We start from the raw sequence: 15,667 nt of genomic DNA, 5'->3' as shown, positions 1-15,667 counted from the left end.
GTGCTGAAAATTCATCAATGTAATGTCGCAAATACATTTTCTGCAGTACAATGGATTCCATGTTTCCTTCATTTAGCACCCTGGAAGCTGCTTCATGTCCAAGATATGGATAAAAATACACAGAAGATTATGTGTGTTGAGCTCTTGAAATTAATTTCTCCTAAAATTAAAAAAATATTTTTTTACATCCAACCAAGAGAGCATTAAGTTACAATATATGAGCCTGGTTCGTAAGACGTTTCCCAAACAAAGGGTCGTAAAAAAGTGAAATGTATAGTTGGGAGCATACATTCCACATATGACTGTGTTCACCATATGGATAGATTTTGCTTAAATCTTGTTATTGATTATGGAAAAAAAGACCTCATATTTTCCTCCCAAACACTGGCAGTACCCCAGAAAACAGTTTTATTACCTGCAGGATATTTAGTCATTAGAAAGTGTAAATTTGAATCTAATAGCCCTCTGCTCACCTCACTCACATAGTTGCTCTACTCCCCCGCCCCTCATATAAATTCTAAACGTCTAGCAGCTCATGGAAACTCACAAGTAGAGCAAACCAGAGGCATCCAACAGTTTCCTGGTTTAAGAAAAAAAGCAAACAAAAATTATTAGGTTACAACTCTTAAATATGGAATGCTTTCCCAATGCAACGCCTGGACCGAGTGCATCACTGTTCGTTGTTCCAGGTTCCTTTGTTTCTTATTGTTCTTTTTCTTGATGGGGGGTTTCCTTCTTCTCTTTTATCTTATTTTTTCTCCTCACTCCCCTTTTTCTTTTCTCTTACACTGTGCTTTATTGTTTAGAACTGTTCCCCATATTGACTGACACATTTTAATATTATATTGACCTGTATGTTTACAATGAACAATTAGAAGAGTGCAATGTTCCTTTGCCACCTTGTTGATTAAACATCCTGTTTCCCTCTATGTTGTCCAAGCACAGGTAGCACACATGTTTGGAGTTTTCTGGGTTGCAATGCAGCTCATAAGTAAACACGATGTATACACGCTTGCATGTATCACGTTGTACCCACTATAGTGCACTGATTCTATCCGTTTTATTTTGGGGAAAAAAGTAAATGTCAATAAAAATTATTTTAAAAATGGAATGATGTCCCAACCTCAATCAAGTTAGCATTACTCTTGCCCCTTTTCACGCCACACTGGTTCAATCGCCTCCTAATCCGACAGCTTGATCTGACAATCCCATAAACCGCTAACTGTTGTAATTTAGACACGTGTAGAGCTCTATAAAGTTTAGTTTCCTTATTTTTGTGCCGACTCTCACTTTCCATTTTGTACTTGTCATTTTGAGTTTATGCCTGTGTTTTTCTCCTGTTTTATTTGTCTGCATGTATGTACTGCTGCCCATTTTGCATGGTACGAATCTGACTTTTAACCCTTAATTGATAAATTAAAACGGAGAGTCCTTAGTATTAATTATTTTCAGACCATGGGTCTTCTCTGTAGTTGTCTCACAAGAATGGTTTGTTACCAGTAAGACTAGCAGAAGACTCACACTTCAGACCTCCCTTCTCTTCCATTGTTTGATGCCTCAGCCAGACCTATCAGTTCTGGGCCAGTGGGGAAGCATTCATCCGCACTTTTATAAGTTCACTGCTTGCCTCCCCATCAATCACCGTCTGAGATATTGCTTACCTTGTGAGGAACCAACATGTTCTCCATCATGTATCTGTTTTGTGCCTAGACGGAGGAGATAATGCGCCAATACGCAGAAAAGCGCCTCCAGGAAGAGAGAGAAATGAGAGACCTGGTGGAGCAGGTGGCAGAAGGACACAAAAACGCAAAAGAAGCACGAAAAAAGCTCAAGAAATACAAGCAGCAAATAGGTATGGGTGTAATCCAGTCGCAGGCATAATTTTTGTGAATCAGAACTTTGGTTTTGCTATGGTGATGTACCTTTGTGTTTTTTGAGTTTTGCTTCATGTTAGGAAATTTTATTGATTTAAAGCCAAACAGGCCTTCCCTTTAACAGGTAGCTTCTTCCACACCAATAATTGGACTTTTTGTGCTTTCATTGGATGAGTTGAAAACTGAGACATAGCAATGTAAGATAAAAATTATAAGGTCAAGAGATTGCTTTTTATTTAAGCACCTCAATGTATTTAAGCACCACACGTCCTTTACTCTATCTTTTTGCACCCCACGTGCATTCCATTCTACTTCTTCCTTCGTGTGGGATCTCTAGTCTGACTCCATTCATTCATTCGCTCCTCTCTTCGTTCCACTTCTTTCCTTTATAATGAGAGGGAGACGGCGTAGAAAACAACTGCCATTCTTCACATTTGTACGGGTGTGGTTTAAAGTTGATTTAGGTTTGCTATTGTGGAGGATTTTCCTTATCTGTACAGTGGGAGAAATATTAACTATTGGCAAGTTTAAAGATTTCTACCAAGGTCACAGTCTTCTCTGCCAAATCTGCTGATTTCAACATTGTGTCACCAAATTTTCAGAGAAAACCCTTGTGGTAAGTTTACCAGTGTTGATCACTGCTGGAGGTATTTAGGCTGCCAAAGGTAGATGGTGGGAATGCCTGGGTAACTGTCTGTATCTAGGGGACTAGTCTCCAGACATGGTCTTGGTGGTTTCCCTCATGTTATGGGCACTTTATTGACCCAATGGTCAGAGGGGACCACACTTTGCATTGTGAAAGTTCACTCAGTTAAGGCCACCTAACCAGGTGCTAAATCGTTTACTCTGAATTGGGTGGTTAATAGTCCCACCATTTTATCAGTTAGCTCTGTGTCTCAAGCAGTAGTTTGAGGCCTTCCCACCACAGCAAGTAGCCCAAAGCCTAGCAGCACACTCACCGATTCAGAAACGTTTCTTTGTCAAGTGTCACAGCAGAGTTCACTTAGTCTGCCACCTGACCAGCATCCAGCCAGTCAGTGAAATGCAACTCATGTGCCTGTTGACAGGTAATGACAAACAGTGAAATGGGAACCACATCACCTGACACAGCACAGCTCAACAACACCTCTTCCATGTACACCCTCTCCATAACACATCACAACCATCTCATCCGCTCACTTCCCAACCCATGCACCAGCACACTTCACACCTCCAAACGAAGCAAACTCATAAATATTCATCTCGCCGCCATCTACAGCGCAATCACTGAGCACACCTGCATATCATGCTTATCAATGTACGCTTTTACCTCTGACACTCAGCTGACATAACTGACCTCATTACCATCAATAACCGCAACACCATCTTTACTGCCAAATACATTGTTCATCCTAGCTTCCACTCTCAGGATTGATGACCTTGGTCCTCAATAATACGGCATCAAGCAGATCGATAGATCGATTCTGCCAGTGGGGCATTGCTAAAACCAACTGAACACTGCAACCCTACACACCCTACCAGCACTAAATTGTCAGCTTTTATGTGCTCTACACCTGCCACTTTCCTCATGGCCATGCAGATGTCCCATTAAATTAACATCAACTATGGTGAAGAAGTTATCTGGACAAGTACTCCATGTTGTTAAATGAATAACTTCTGTAAGACTCCTACCCAAATGCTCAAGACAGTCACTGTCACTCTCAAAATGTTCAACCTTAATCCATAAGACCCTACCGATCATTGTGAAGGCTGTATCAATCCGCTCCACAAAAAGACCAATGCCAATTTCCTTCTGCAGAATTACAAATTTTATTTTAGGCCAGGTTGTAGCACAGAGATAACAAACATCCAAATGGTCGATGAAACCATCCACATTACAGGGAATTGTGCCAACTATTTTCTCGTGCTGTTTGATCTCACCACCCTTTTCACCCCAACACTATGCACCTCGAATGGAGTTTAACAGTATTGTCCTGTAGTTCAAGCCGTACCACTTTCATGGACCATCTCACCACAATCCAAGCACGGATGTTGATTTAATCTCTAAACTGAACAAACAAGTTCAGACCTGAGAATGGCGCATCAAATGAAGTTAGATAGATTCAGACAAATCTTTTGGCTTCTCCATCAATACCACCCTCTGCTTCAAGATGCATCTCATGTAAAATACCGTGGCATCAAATGTCCATGCTCTGCAAATTGATGCCATATATCGTAGAAAATTATTACACAATGGCGGTGCAGCACAAGTTCTTTCTCACATGATAGAGCCGACTCTCGCCTGAGTGATATCCCAAAGACCCACCTCACTCACTCAAGTGATTGGATCAATTCAACACTCCTATACCTATTGTGGCTTTCCCTGCCTACCTGGATAATTTTCTGGACTTGCTACATCACCTACAAGGCAGTCAACAATGGCATACCACCAAACCTTGCATCTAAAATAATGACATCCTAAGTACTATGCAAGACCCACAATAGCAGCAGCTTGCCTTCCACTGCTATGCAACAAGGAAATGGAATGCTATTTCACTTAAAAACCTCCAAAGAACCTCCCACCTCACCTTTTGGTAGGGTGGGTTGGTTCTTGCTGCTGCAGAGGACTCTGAAATTAATGAAAGTGTAGGATTCGTTGATGCTAGTTTCCCCCAGCCGCACACTGTTAAATTTGGTCTCTTGACTTGGTTCACTTATCTTGGGTTCTTCACATTAAGCTTTCCAGCTGACAAGCCACCTTTGTAGATGAAGGGGAGGACCCATCATCATAGCTCTATGTTGCCTAACATCAACCTAGATCCGGAAGTCATTCAATACAGACACCAAAACTCTTGCCTCATGCAGTTTGAAAATACTCAGGGACCAAAAAACTGTTGATCATGAACTTCTATTGTTTGTCTAGCATTTCTAGTCTTCTAAGATTTCACTTAACATCGTAATAGACTCAGAATACTAGCAATTTTGTTGGGAAAAACACACATTTCTATACTAAGATGTTTGGGTCAGAGGCGTGGCCAGTTGCAGATAAATAAACAAAATAAATGCCAGTACTGTAACAACCAGTTCTTTTTACTTAATCAGACCATAAGGAATGTGCACTATGGTCGAGCAATATTTGAATGAATCTTTTATTTTATTTTTAAAGTTTTGAGCAAGGATTATTGGTTATTATTTCACCAATTCACTATACTTTACACGACCTCTTCTATATATACATATATTTACATTCACAAAAGATTTTTTACAATATCAACAATATCATCATTATTATCCAAACCAATTACAATTTTGAAACAATCATACCCTCACACATTCACACCCATACACAACGACAAATGTTATCACAAAACCTGGAATCAAAAGTATTCACAGTAAGCCATATACAATAAATTTTCAAAGATAAAACTTTTTGGGGATTTTTTTTAATATATCTTCCTCCTTTGTTTAGATGGCAACGCTCTTCCGCTTCTGGTCTCTGAAAAACTCGTTTTTCAGAGACCAGAAGCCCCTCGTGATTCTCTTCGAGGCTAGCGGGGATAGGAAATCCATCCCACGGAAGAGCGTTGCCATTTACTACAGCGCCGAGATTTTTCCAGCACAGCGGGGAAACCCCCAACTCTGGGCAACCAGTGTGCTCCCGCGTCCTGAGATTAGCCATCGCGGACAGCGGTAATACATCTGACAAGACCGGCCGCACTCCATGTTCCATATGCGACCTCCATCTTAAATAAAAATGGTTTGATTAGGATAACTGGTGGATTCGACGGGTGATCTACGTAACCCCAGACTGTTCTATTAGATTTTAGAGCTATTTTGTCCTGATGAGAACTCCGCGAGCAGTGTGAGTTCGAAACGCGTAGACAATTTTTTTGCCATCAAAACAAAGGAGGAAGATATATAAAAAAAAATCCAAATAAAGTTTTATCTTTGAAAATTTATTTTCAAAGATGGAGGGGGAGGGGGTAGAAAACCCAGCATGAACACAGTGTCCGACTTCCGGCAGGGTAGGAGACGGTTCCCAGTGGAAAGGGGATCAATCCCAGTACTCCACTATGTGAGACTCCCTTTTCACTGTGGACTCTCTCAGAAGGGTCTCTGAGACTCGAGGGCAAACATGCTGGATCCATCCCCAACAAGCGGAGTAGCAGTGCTTTGGTAAGGGCATACTTTTTAGGGAGTCAGGCTCCAAGGTAGGGTTACATCGGTTACAAGTTACACATTGTTACAGAAGGTACGTCAATTACGAGTTACATCCGTTGGTTCATGTCATGTAGAAGGGTAAGGGGGTAATGTAAAAGGGCGACGGGTAGGGAGATTGAGCGGTGCATAGGCACAAGGATAAACCAATCAGGCAGGGGAGAGAGGAAAGGAATAGGGGGGCAAGCAAAGAATGAAGGTGGTAGAATGGTAAATACAGCAGAGTAAGTTAAATCCAAATATACTCTTAAATCCAACGCGAAAAGTTATCTTTGATTTCCTCTTCCTGTACCCCAAAACCCAGCTTAACGCACACAGTCAAAAATAATAGTCCAAAATAGAGAATTCTTAATTGCACATTAAAGGTGCAAAGAATTCCTTACTTCCTTATTGTCATAATGAATGTTCCAATGTACTCCGAAACCTCAATGCGTTCCTAGATTCCTTATTGCTTTAGCGAGATACAGTGTGATAGGCTGGGTGGCACACTAATGGAAGCAGTACTCGATGGAGGAGCGTGATGGGCTAAGCAGTTCAGGAACGGAAGTGGTAACCATGATGCAACGAAAGCGGTAGAGTGCTGGAGTCCATCAACACACATATAGAAATGCATCACCCTAGATGCCGGCGACACAATGCTGCTATGTTTTCAGAGGTATCCTAGGTCACTGCATGGGCATGGACATGACAAAGCTTCTCATGCGACAAACAGTAGGCAGAGGGGAAACTAGGAAAACACAAAAATAAAGCAATAAATCAAAAATGTAGCACCCTTGAAGTAGCGGTCGCCCAATTCCAGGCAGGGAAACTCTTCAGACAGCGGGGAACGATCCAATAAGATTCCCATCATAAATCCAGCATAGGTTCATCAGAGGACCAATGGCCAGATGTAGGTAAATACTATTTACCTATTCTTAAATACCGAATTCTACCGATTCGGTATTTAAGAATAGGTAAATAGTATGTAGATAATTTTTTGGTAAATTTGACCGAATCTGTAAAATTCGGTATTTACCGAATCGGTATTTACGACCGATTCGGTAAAAGGGGGAAAACATTGAAGGGTGGCAGGGTGTTACTTTGACACCCTGTTGCACCCCTCAATTGTGTATGGGTGCACATGTTGCAGACATACATGTCCTAAGTGGCACTGAATCAATTTGCATTAAATTGTTTGTTTTTTGGGTTATTTACCACCAACTTGTAGTTGGTGGTATATAATGAATCCCGACATGGGATAAGCACTCATTTAAGTGCTCCCTACATTAGGAATTCGGTAATTTACCGAATCGGTATTTAAGAAATCGGTAATTTACCGATTCCTTAAATCAACGATTCGGTAAATTACCGAATCCTTATTTTTGGGCCCTACATCAGAAAAGCCTATTACCGGTCGATAGCGGCCGAAATTAACGAATTGCGGCTGTTACCGACCGGTAATAGCCTTCCTACATCTGGCCCATTGTCGCTCCTGTGCTGCAGTAGAACGGTAGCAGAAGGGTCTTCAATCGTCTCCAGATTTGTAAAGATACAGTTCAGCCCCTCATCTGTCGCTATCTTGTCCCACTGCCCGCTGGTCTCACGTCCTCTGCAGGAGATCGATGCACTTCAGTAAGCCATGTAGGCGGCTGTGGGGAGCCCCGAGCAGCTACTATCTTCTCCCTCCCTCAAGGCTGGCAGATCGGGACAGCCAAGACCGCTCCGCCAGCCCCCAATGCTCCGCCGACTTCACCCCTTCACCTCTTCAATATATGTACTGGCGCTTTCTTCCTTGGTTCTGGATTCTGGTTGGCACAAACACTCTTGGCCAGGTTCTGAATGTATGAGTCTTTGGCTATAATAGCAGCCATTGCTCCAGCAGATCCCTTTAGAGCGAGTACACACGATGTTATCCACCACCTCCTCAAATGATCACGGCATGGGCTACAACTCCCTCACTGTGAAGGAGGAGTTCTGCAGATGTTTTACAGAGAGATGGTAGGTCCCTGTAGTGAGCTAAAAGGTGGTGAGGTATACAGAGCGTGCAGGTGTTAGTGATTAAAACTGACTCCAGGGTGCGTGAACAACTTTATTAGTGCGCACCTAGGCCACGTTTAGAAACAAATGGACATAGCAGTCCTGCTTCAATGTGTTTCTACAGAATGTCAACATGCCATTTTACCCTCAACAGTGGTGTATTGGTATTCTTCAGGGCCTGTGCATAAAAGTGCTACTGCTCAAAAGTGTGCTTGTGTGGAGAAATACAAAACCAAACAGTGGTCCGCCGTCAAATACAGAATAGATCCACTGTCAAACAACCTGTTGGGAAATTAAAAACAGCTAGGCTATTGTTTAAATAAAAGTGGCAATTGTCATGATGTGCCACAGATCACCCCAATATATGTGGAAAAACAAAGCAGTGTTTGCGCTCACACACTATTCAACCAGGATGAGGTAAATTTCAGGCAACCTGGTACACTGTGTTTTTCATAATCAATCACAACCCGGCGTTCATAAACAATCCCCCCCCAAAATTAGACTTACCCGCAATCGCCAGGTGAAGTGCCTTAACTCGGGGACACTGGCGTGGGGCTCAGGGTGCACTCATTCCTAAAGTGGAAATATAGAAGAGAGAGTGGGAGATGGAGCTTGAGGATCTCACGTACTCGGACATTCAAGAGCTGCCGTGTGGGAAGCAGCACGGTTAAAATTTACAAAGGCAACTCTAGTGAGTGTGAAAATGAAGAAGACAAGATGTCCATTAAAGCAATGTATATGGGGACCACCCAATTGTGGTGGTGGTCAGGCTAGAGGAATTAGTCAAGTTAGGACAGAGGGCCACAGTGAGCATAGATAAGAGACCAAAAATCAAGGCTGGTGAGGACCCAGTATTTGAAGACAAGCTAGGGGGGCTATCAAATGCTTGCTAATCTGTAATTGTCTAATTAAGATTAATGATGAGCTAACGTGTCATCATCACAACAATAGAGGCCAGTGTGCAAGGTAGAGAGAATGAGATAGATCTCAAACCCATTGCTAGATGCATAATTGATCATGGGCCATTGTGGGGCAGCACAACGCTCTGAGAGCTGACTGTAAGACCGAAAGTATGATTGCTTAGAGTAAAAAAGTGTCATACCATCGTGGGGCCATAGGTAGGCGCCATGACAACCCATTGCTAGGTGCAAAAATGATAGTGATCAGTTGTCATGGAGCGAGGATATTCCCGTTGATGAAGCATGTCACCTTTGGTGGGTGAGGAAAATCATCCTTAAAAAGGAATAATCCCTTTCAGCTAAGTTGTGTTCCCCCGTTGGATAAAGGAGTTGGCCATGAGACTGTGGTTGGTTACTCCCTCTCTTTGAGTGTCCGGTGGTTACCTAGCCTAGATAGTCTGCCTGTCCCTTCTTCTTAAGATTGGGAGAGATTTTCTAAGCATTTCAAAAATGTGGTGGGGCAACTTGACGAGAGGTTTCAATAGATACCATTGGTTTTATGATTATTGTTCCTTGTCTTTCCTGTTGCATTCCTCATCACAATATCTGGCTTGGACTAGGTACTAAGGCCCTTGTGGCTGAATATCGGTTCCAAATGTGGAAGAGTTAGGATATTTGGGAGTATTTCATTTATGGAGTATTGGAGGGCTTAGGTGATAATGTTGAACGTTTCTGCTTTATAATTTTCATCTTAATAAAAAATAATGCAAGCAATAAAAGTTTGTGTCCAAGAATAAGTTAATAGAAGGAAAGTGATCTCTTAAAGTGCTCACAAAAACGTTTTACATGTTTGAGACCCATGGGTGTCACAGCAGCTATAGTGTCTTTCTGTAGCCCAGTGTTTATGTTTTTTTTAAACAAACTTTATTGGGTTTTACAAATATATTAATTTACCACAGTTCGACATCAGAGTCATTAACTCAGGAGGTACAGTCCACTATACCCTTCATGCCTCAATTAACTGAAAGGTGCCCCGCTAACCAGGGCCAGACCTCTCTCCAGAACTAGTCCAGTATCATGCTTTAACATTCGTGCTTTACCCTGAAGCCTCGGGGACTTCCTCTGGCCGGTCGTCAGCTCCCATATCTTCTACGTTCCTTAGTGATACCACCAGTGTCTACCACGCCCTCGCTGCCTCCTCCACTCTCTCATTCCTAGCTATTTTCGCTGCCCGCATTCTGGTTCTCCCCTCGCATGCTGCCCATTTAACAAGTTCCACCTGCCATCTAGATATACTCGGGCCCTTTTTTGCCTTCCAGTGCATAGCAATGTCTCTCTTTACTAGTAAGAACCCCCGGACTAAAAACTTGCTTGTTTCTTTGTTCTTTGCTGTATGGGGAAACCAGTGCAATAGGCAGCCTTTCGGGGTTACCTCTATTTCCCTACCAGTTACATCAGTCAGTACCGCAATGATCTCTCCCCAGAAATTCCCCATCTGTGGGCAGCTCCAGAACATATGACAAAAGTCTGCGCCCTTCCTATTACAACACGGGCAGGCCGCCGATTGAGTCTCAAAGTATTCGTTAATCCTTGCTGGGGTAAGATACGCTCTGTGTAGAATATCGAAGTTTACTAGCTGAAATCTGGCATTCCTGGTGCTTTTCCATGCCCTTTCCTCAAGATCCCCCGAAGTTTTTTCTCAGATGCCCTCCCCGAGGTCAGTCTCCCGTTTTTGTCTCAATGCCGTCAGCGGGAGCACCGCTTCCTGGTTCATTCGCCTGTATAAACACGTGACTGCCTTAAATATCCCCGCCGCCGTCACCACATACTGGCACCTCATTTACAAATACGGTTCAGTCAACCCCTCCCCCTAGTGCTTTCGTACAGCTGCAGTGAGCGCTGAGTGTAGTAAGAAATCTCCCCCGGGCAAGCCATATCTCTCCTGAAGATCCTGGAATGGAATCATTACACTTTCCTCATATAAGTCTCCTAGAGTCGTGAGCCCCCTCTCTCCCCAAGTTTCCAGCCCCCGCTAGGTTCCACCATGAGGTACTGACTCGCAAAGTAGTAACAGGATTTCTGGGGCGTATGGACACTTAACCTGCCCCCTTCTCAAACTTCTGTTCCAACACATATGCGCTGTTCGTAATTTCAGAGGAAGGGTGTTAATTCACATCGAGAGCTTTAACACAATTTGGGTTACCAGTCTCAGTGATGGGAAAACGTCTTGCAGTTCTTCCATCCCCCTAAGCCTGCCCGCCACCCATCTAGTGAGCCATTGCAGCTGTGCCGCCAGGTAATAGGTATCAAAATCAGGTACGACCAGTCCCCCCTGCGATCTTCGCTTATTAAGCACTCCCAGAGCTACTCTTCTCCTTTCAGTCCCCCATAGAAAGCCCGAGACCAGTGATTTGAGCTGGGTGTAAACATTTCGCTAGAATCCAGACCAGCAACGTCCCAAAATAATGCAGTAGTCTTGGTAGTGTAATCATTTTAAGAAGAGCTACTCGGCCAATCATCGATAACGGGAGGGTTCCCCAAAAGTCAAAGCTGCTTTTCACCCTCCTTATGGCTCTCCCGATGTTACCATCCAATAAGTCTTCCTGGGTGTGATAAATTTGGATACCGAGGTACGTCAAGCAGCGGTATACCCATCTCACTCCGTCTGTCTCTTGCAGGCCCACTCTATGCCCCTTTGTAGGGAAAGGGCAGGACGTTACTCAATTCACTATGAGCCCCTCAATCCCACGAAGATCCTGCAGCAAGTCCTTAGCTCCCGACAGTGCCACTCTCGAGTCTGCCAGAACCATTAATAAGTCATCTGCGTAAAGCACAATGTGATGGTTATGCCCATCTACACTGAGGCCTTGATAGTGCTGCCCCGTTCTGGCTCGAGCCGCTAGCGGCTTATGGCCAAGGCAAACAAAAGGGAGGAAAGCGGGCACCCCTGCCTCGTCCCTCGGCCAACTCTGCATGCATCCGAAATTAGCCCTCCAGTTTTCACCTTGGCAGTGGAATCAGTGTACAAAAGAGCCGCCCATTTCACGTATTCCTCTCCTATTCCAAATTTCAGCATCACTCGGAACAGATAAGGCCATTCAAGGTTGGCAAATACCCTTTCAATATCCACCGAAAAGACGACCGCTTCCTCTTTCTGGTAGGTGTCTGCTTCCAGAACCCGGGGGAGCCGCCGAACATTTAGGGCCGTGTTTCTGGTGGGGATAAACCCCGCCTGATCTTTGTGGATTAAGGTTGTCTTATAGGGGAGGAGGCGGGTGGCTAAAATAAGACTCAGAATCTTGTAGTCTAAATTAAGCATGGAGAGCGGCCGGTAAGCCGAAATGTCCCAGGCCGGTTTCCCAGGCCTAAGTAGTGGCATTATTATTGCTTCCCGCGTTTTGACCGGGAGGTGCCCCACCTGTTTTGCTTCATTATATAGCTGCACAAGCCTTGGTGCTAAAAGCTCGATAAATGCTAAGTAGAATTCAGACAGTAGCCCATCTGTCCTGGTGTTTTATTTCTGGCCATACTTTTAATAGCCCCTCTCACCTCGCCCAGCTCCACTTCGCGGCCCAGAATGCCCGCTATGTCCTCCTCCAATACTGGAAATTCTGCTTCTCCTAGGAATGCATCCAGGGCTTCACCCTCAAATTCGGTCCTACTCCTATACAGTTTTGTGTAAAAATCATGGAACAAATTGTTAATTCCTAGCTGACCATAACATACTTTTCCATTCTGTTCCCTGAGTTCAAGAATCACCTATCCTCTTCTAGCCAGATTAGCCAGCCAGGCCAACATGGCTCCAGACTTGTCCCTCTCAGTATGGGCTCTAGTGATATATTGTTTGTAATCAAAGCAGCGTAGATGCTCAATGTCTGCTGCAACTGCTTCCCTGGCCTCTAAGAGCTCCTCTTGCTTGTCTGCCCTCTCAGGTCTTTCCCATTCTAGCTCCCGCAGCTTTTGATCCGCCCTTTGTATATCCTGCAACAGCACTTTGCGCACCCCCATCGTCTCCGAAATGCACCGTCCTTGGATGACCGAATTAAACGTATCCCACTCTCTTAGCGGGTTTGTTGCTGTATTGGCACTGGTCTGAAAGTACTGCTCAATAGCAGTGCCCACCGTCTCGCAGAAGACCTGATCTTCTAACACGTCGGGTTGCAAACGCCATGTGTGTATTTTGGGCCGTGACCACCTAATTCCGAGTAATATCGGATTGTGGTCGGAGATTGTTCTAGTGAGGTATTCACTGGAGTGTACTACCTCATGTACGTCGGGGGAGCACAGGATAGTATCCAGCTGGACATGTAAGTCGTGCAAAGTGGAGAAAAAGGAGTAATCTCTAGCTCCCGGGTGCTGAGCTCAACATACGTCCACCAATCCCCACCTCTGCTGCAAATGCTACCTCGCTTCTGCTAGCTTATGAATATGTGCATTAGGAAGTGGTGGATGTGAGCAATCAAGTTCCACATCAGTGATAGAATTAAAATCCCCCCCTAATATCACTGAACCCGTCAATATTGATGCCAATTTCCCAGACTGTTGCAACAGATAGGCGGACTGTTCCGAATTAGGTGCATACAGACTTATGATCAATATGTCTCTACCATCTAACTGCCCGGTCACCACCACATACATCCCCTCCGGGTATATGATCTGGCCTGTACATTGAAATGGTACCCCCGCATTCACCCAGATCAATACTCCCCTGGAGAATGCTGAATAATTAGTGTAGAATACTTACCCTCTCCAGCAGCACTGCAGTGCCACTCCTTCCTTCTCTATTATGTGAGTCTCCTGGAGCAATGCTATTTTAACCCCTCTCCGTATCAAGTATGCATGAATTTTGTGACGCCGCAACATGGAATGCATTCCCTGAATATTCCAAGATATACACTTTAAGTCTAGGGGGGCAGCCATTGCATGAAATGATTCTCTTTCCCTGCAAGTTCCCTATTGTGGCACGACTGATCCCCACTAACGACCCTTTAACCATGTTAAATCCCCAACTCCCCCTCCCTAGGACAGGCACTCAAAAACTAGTTCCCATCCAAACTTAATCAAAACCTTTAGAGACCTCTCGTGTGTTCGAGGTGCGTGGCTTTTCCTTCTAAGTCCGGACCCCCGTCCACCCGCCCCCCATGATAGTTGGTTTAGGTTTGGAGCCCTGAAGCTGTCCTGCACAGATATACGACACATCGGTGCCATTGGCAGTTTCCATAACTCCTCAAACCAGGTCACTGGCTCATAAGATGACTGCCCTCTTCAGGCACTCATTCCAACGCGTCTTCTCAGACAATTTCATCCGCTGTTTGTGGCGTAACTACCGGTAGTTCCACGTCCGAGTCATCGTTTCCACTATGTATTGATGATCCTTCAGCCCGACCTTTTTCTGTTTCACTTTTACTTGACCCGGGACTGTGAACATTTTGACTGTGTTCCGCCACAGCTTGCAGCGCTCTGCGTCGTTCTAAGCTGAGCTCTCTTGGGAAGGGGGCCCTGGACCCGAGTTTGTTATTGTTAGTGTCCTGCTGGGAAATCTCCGAAGATGATTCCCAATGTTCCCGGTGTTGCCTGGTGTCTAACCATTCCCAGGCCTTCTGCGGTATGGGGAAAAACCTTGCCACCTTTGGATAAGCCACTCGGCGCCGCGCCAGGAAGAACATGGCGTAAGGGAGTTGCATTTGCCGAAGCCTTTTTTTAACAGCCAGGAATGACGCTCTGTTATGTTGGACTTCCCTAATAAAGTCCGGTAATATCATTACTTTGTTACTGTCAATCTGTAGGTTTTGGTTCTTGAGAGCTTGTTGTAGAATGTGTTCCCTATCCTTGAAGTGCAGCAGGTTCCCACTATCGGCCGGGGGGTGCTCCTGGTCTGGGCGGTCAGGCCGGCACTCTGTGAGCTCTCTCCAGTGCGTAGAAAGGTGATAAACCATCTGGGGCCACTTCCGCCCTAGAGCCAGCCCTCCATAAGAGACACCATGTTCCCTCCTTCTGCCCTTCTTGGCACTCCAACGATACGTATGTTATTTCTGCATGACCTCCCTTCACTGTCCATAGCCCGGACTTCCAATACTTTAACCGTAGCCTCCAACTCCTTGAGTGATTTCTGTAGCGCGGTCACTGTGACTGGGAGGTCAACCAATACTTTCTCAGAGGCTACGACTCATTCCTTAAGCTTGCGGTGATCGTCTTTCAACAGGCCCAGGTCCTTGCCTATGGCATTAATTTCCCCCTCCTGCACTTCCTTGGAGGTTGTGATAGCCTGCATTATGGCCGCTAGTGTAGGTTTCAAGGGGGTCGAGTCCCCTCCCGTCTCAATCAGCTCCTCTTCCTCATCTGTCTGATTCCCAGCGGCCCCAGCGCCCTGGGCAACACTCCCCTTCTTCCTCGATATTTTCCCCATAATTAGCCGTGTAGTCACTTCTCCTGCGCCCGGATGACCAACGTTAGGCAGGGGGGGTTCTTGCTTCGGTGTGGGTACTAGTTGTGTGCTGTTTACAGTAGTAGGTGTGAGGGGTAACACTGCTCCCCGTGATAGGGTGACCGCACCCAGTGCTCATCTGGCACCAGTGAGGCTACACTAACCTCCCACTGAATGCAGTTCTTCTCCTCCACCCCTCTGGAACTTGTGGGGAGGTTTCCGTTGGGTGGGCAGCATTTATGGCTATATTTCGCATG

General features: G+C 45.0%; 1 protein-coding gene and 1 long non-coding RNA gene across 3 annotated transcripts in view; one reads left to right on the top strand and one right to left on the bottom strand.

The window, feature by feature from the left end:
* Positions 1–15,667, top strand: part of CFAP99 (cilia and flagella associated protein 99) — a 381,916-nt gene that overhangs the window by 329,915 nt on the left and 36,334 nt on the right. For both annotated transcript variants that reach the window (XM_078679007.1, XM_078679006.1), the window contains exon 12: positions 1,711–1,852. In XM_078679007.1, coding sequence (XP_078535133.1) covers positions 1,711–1,852 — 142 coding nt within the window. The remainder of the gene's footprint in view (positions 1–1,710; positions 1,853–15,667) is intronic.
* Positions 1–15,667, bottom strand: part of LOC144821479 (uncharacterized) — a 41,873-nt gene that overhangs the window by 23,557 nt on the left and 2,649 nt on the right. The window contains exon 2 of the long non-coding RNA XR_013608356.1: positions 8,595–8,660. This is a non-coding gene — a long non-coding RNA (uncharacterized LOC144821479). The remainder of the gene's footprint in view (positions 1–8,594; positions 8,661–15,667) is intronic.

This window comes from Lissotriton helveticus, chromosome 2_2 (genome assembly GCF_964261635.1).
Source record: "Lissotriton helveticus chromosome 2_2, aLisHel1.1, whole genome shotgun sequence".
In the NCBI taxonomy this organism is placed as follows: Eukaryota; Metazoa; Chordata; class Amphibia; order Caudata; family Salamandridae; genus Lissotriton; species Lissotriton helveticus.
This window is presented reverse-complemented; position numbering and strand designations above follow the sequence as displayed.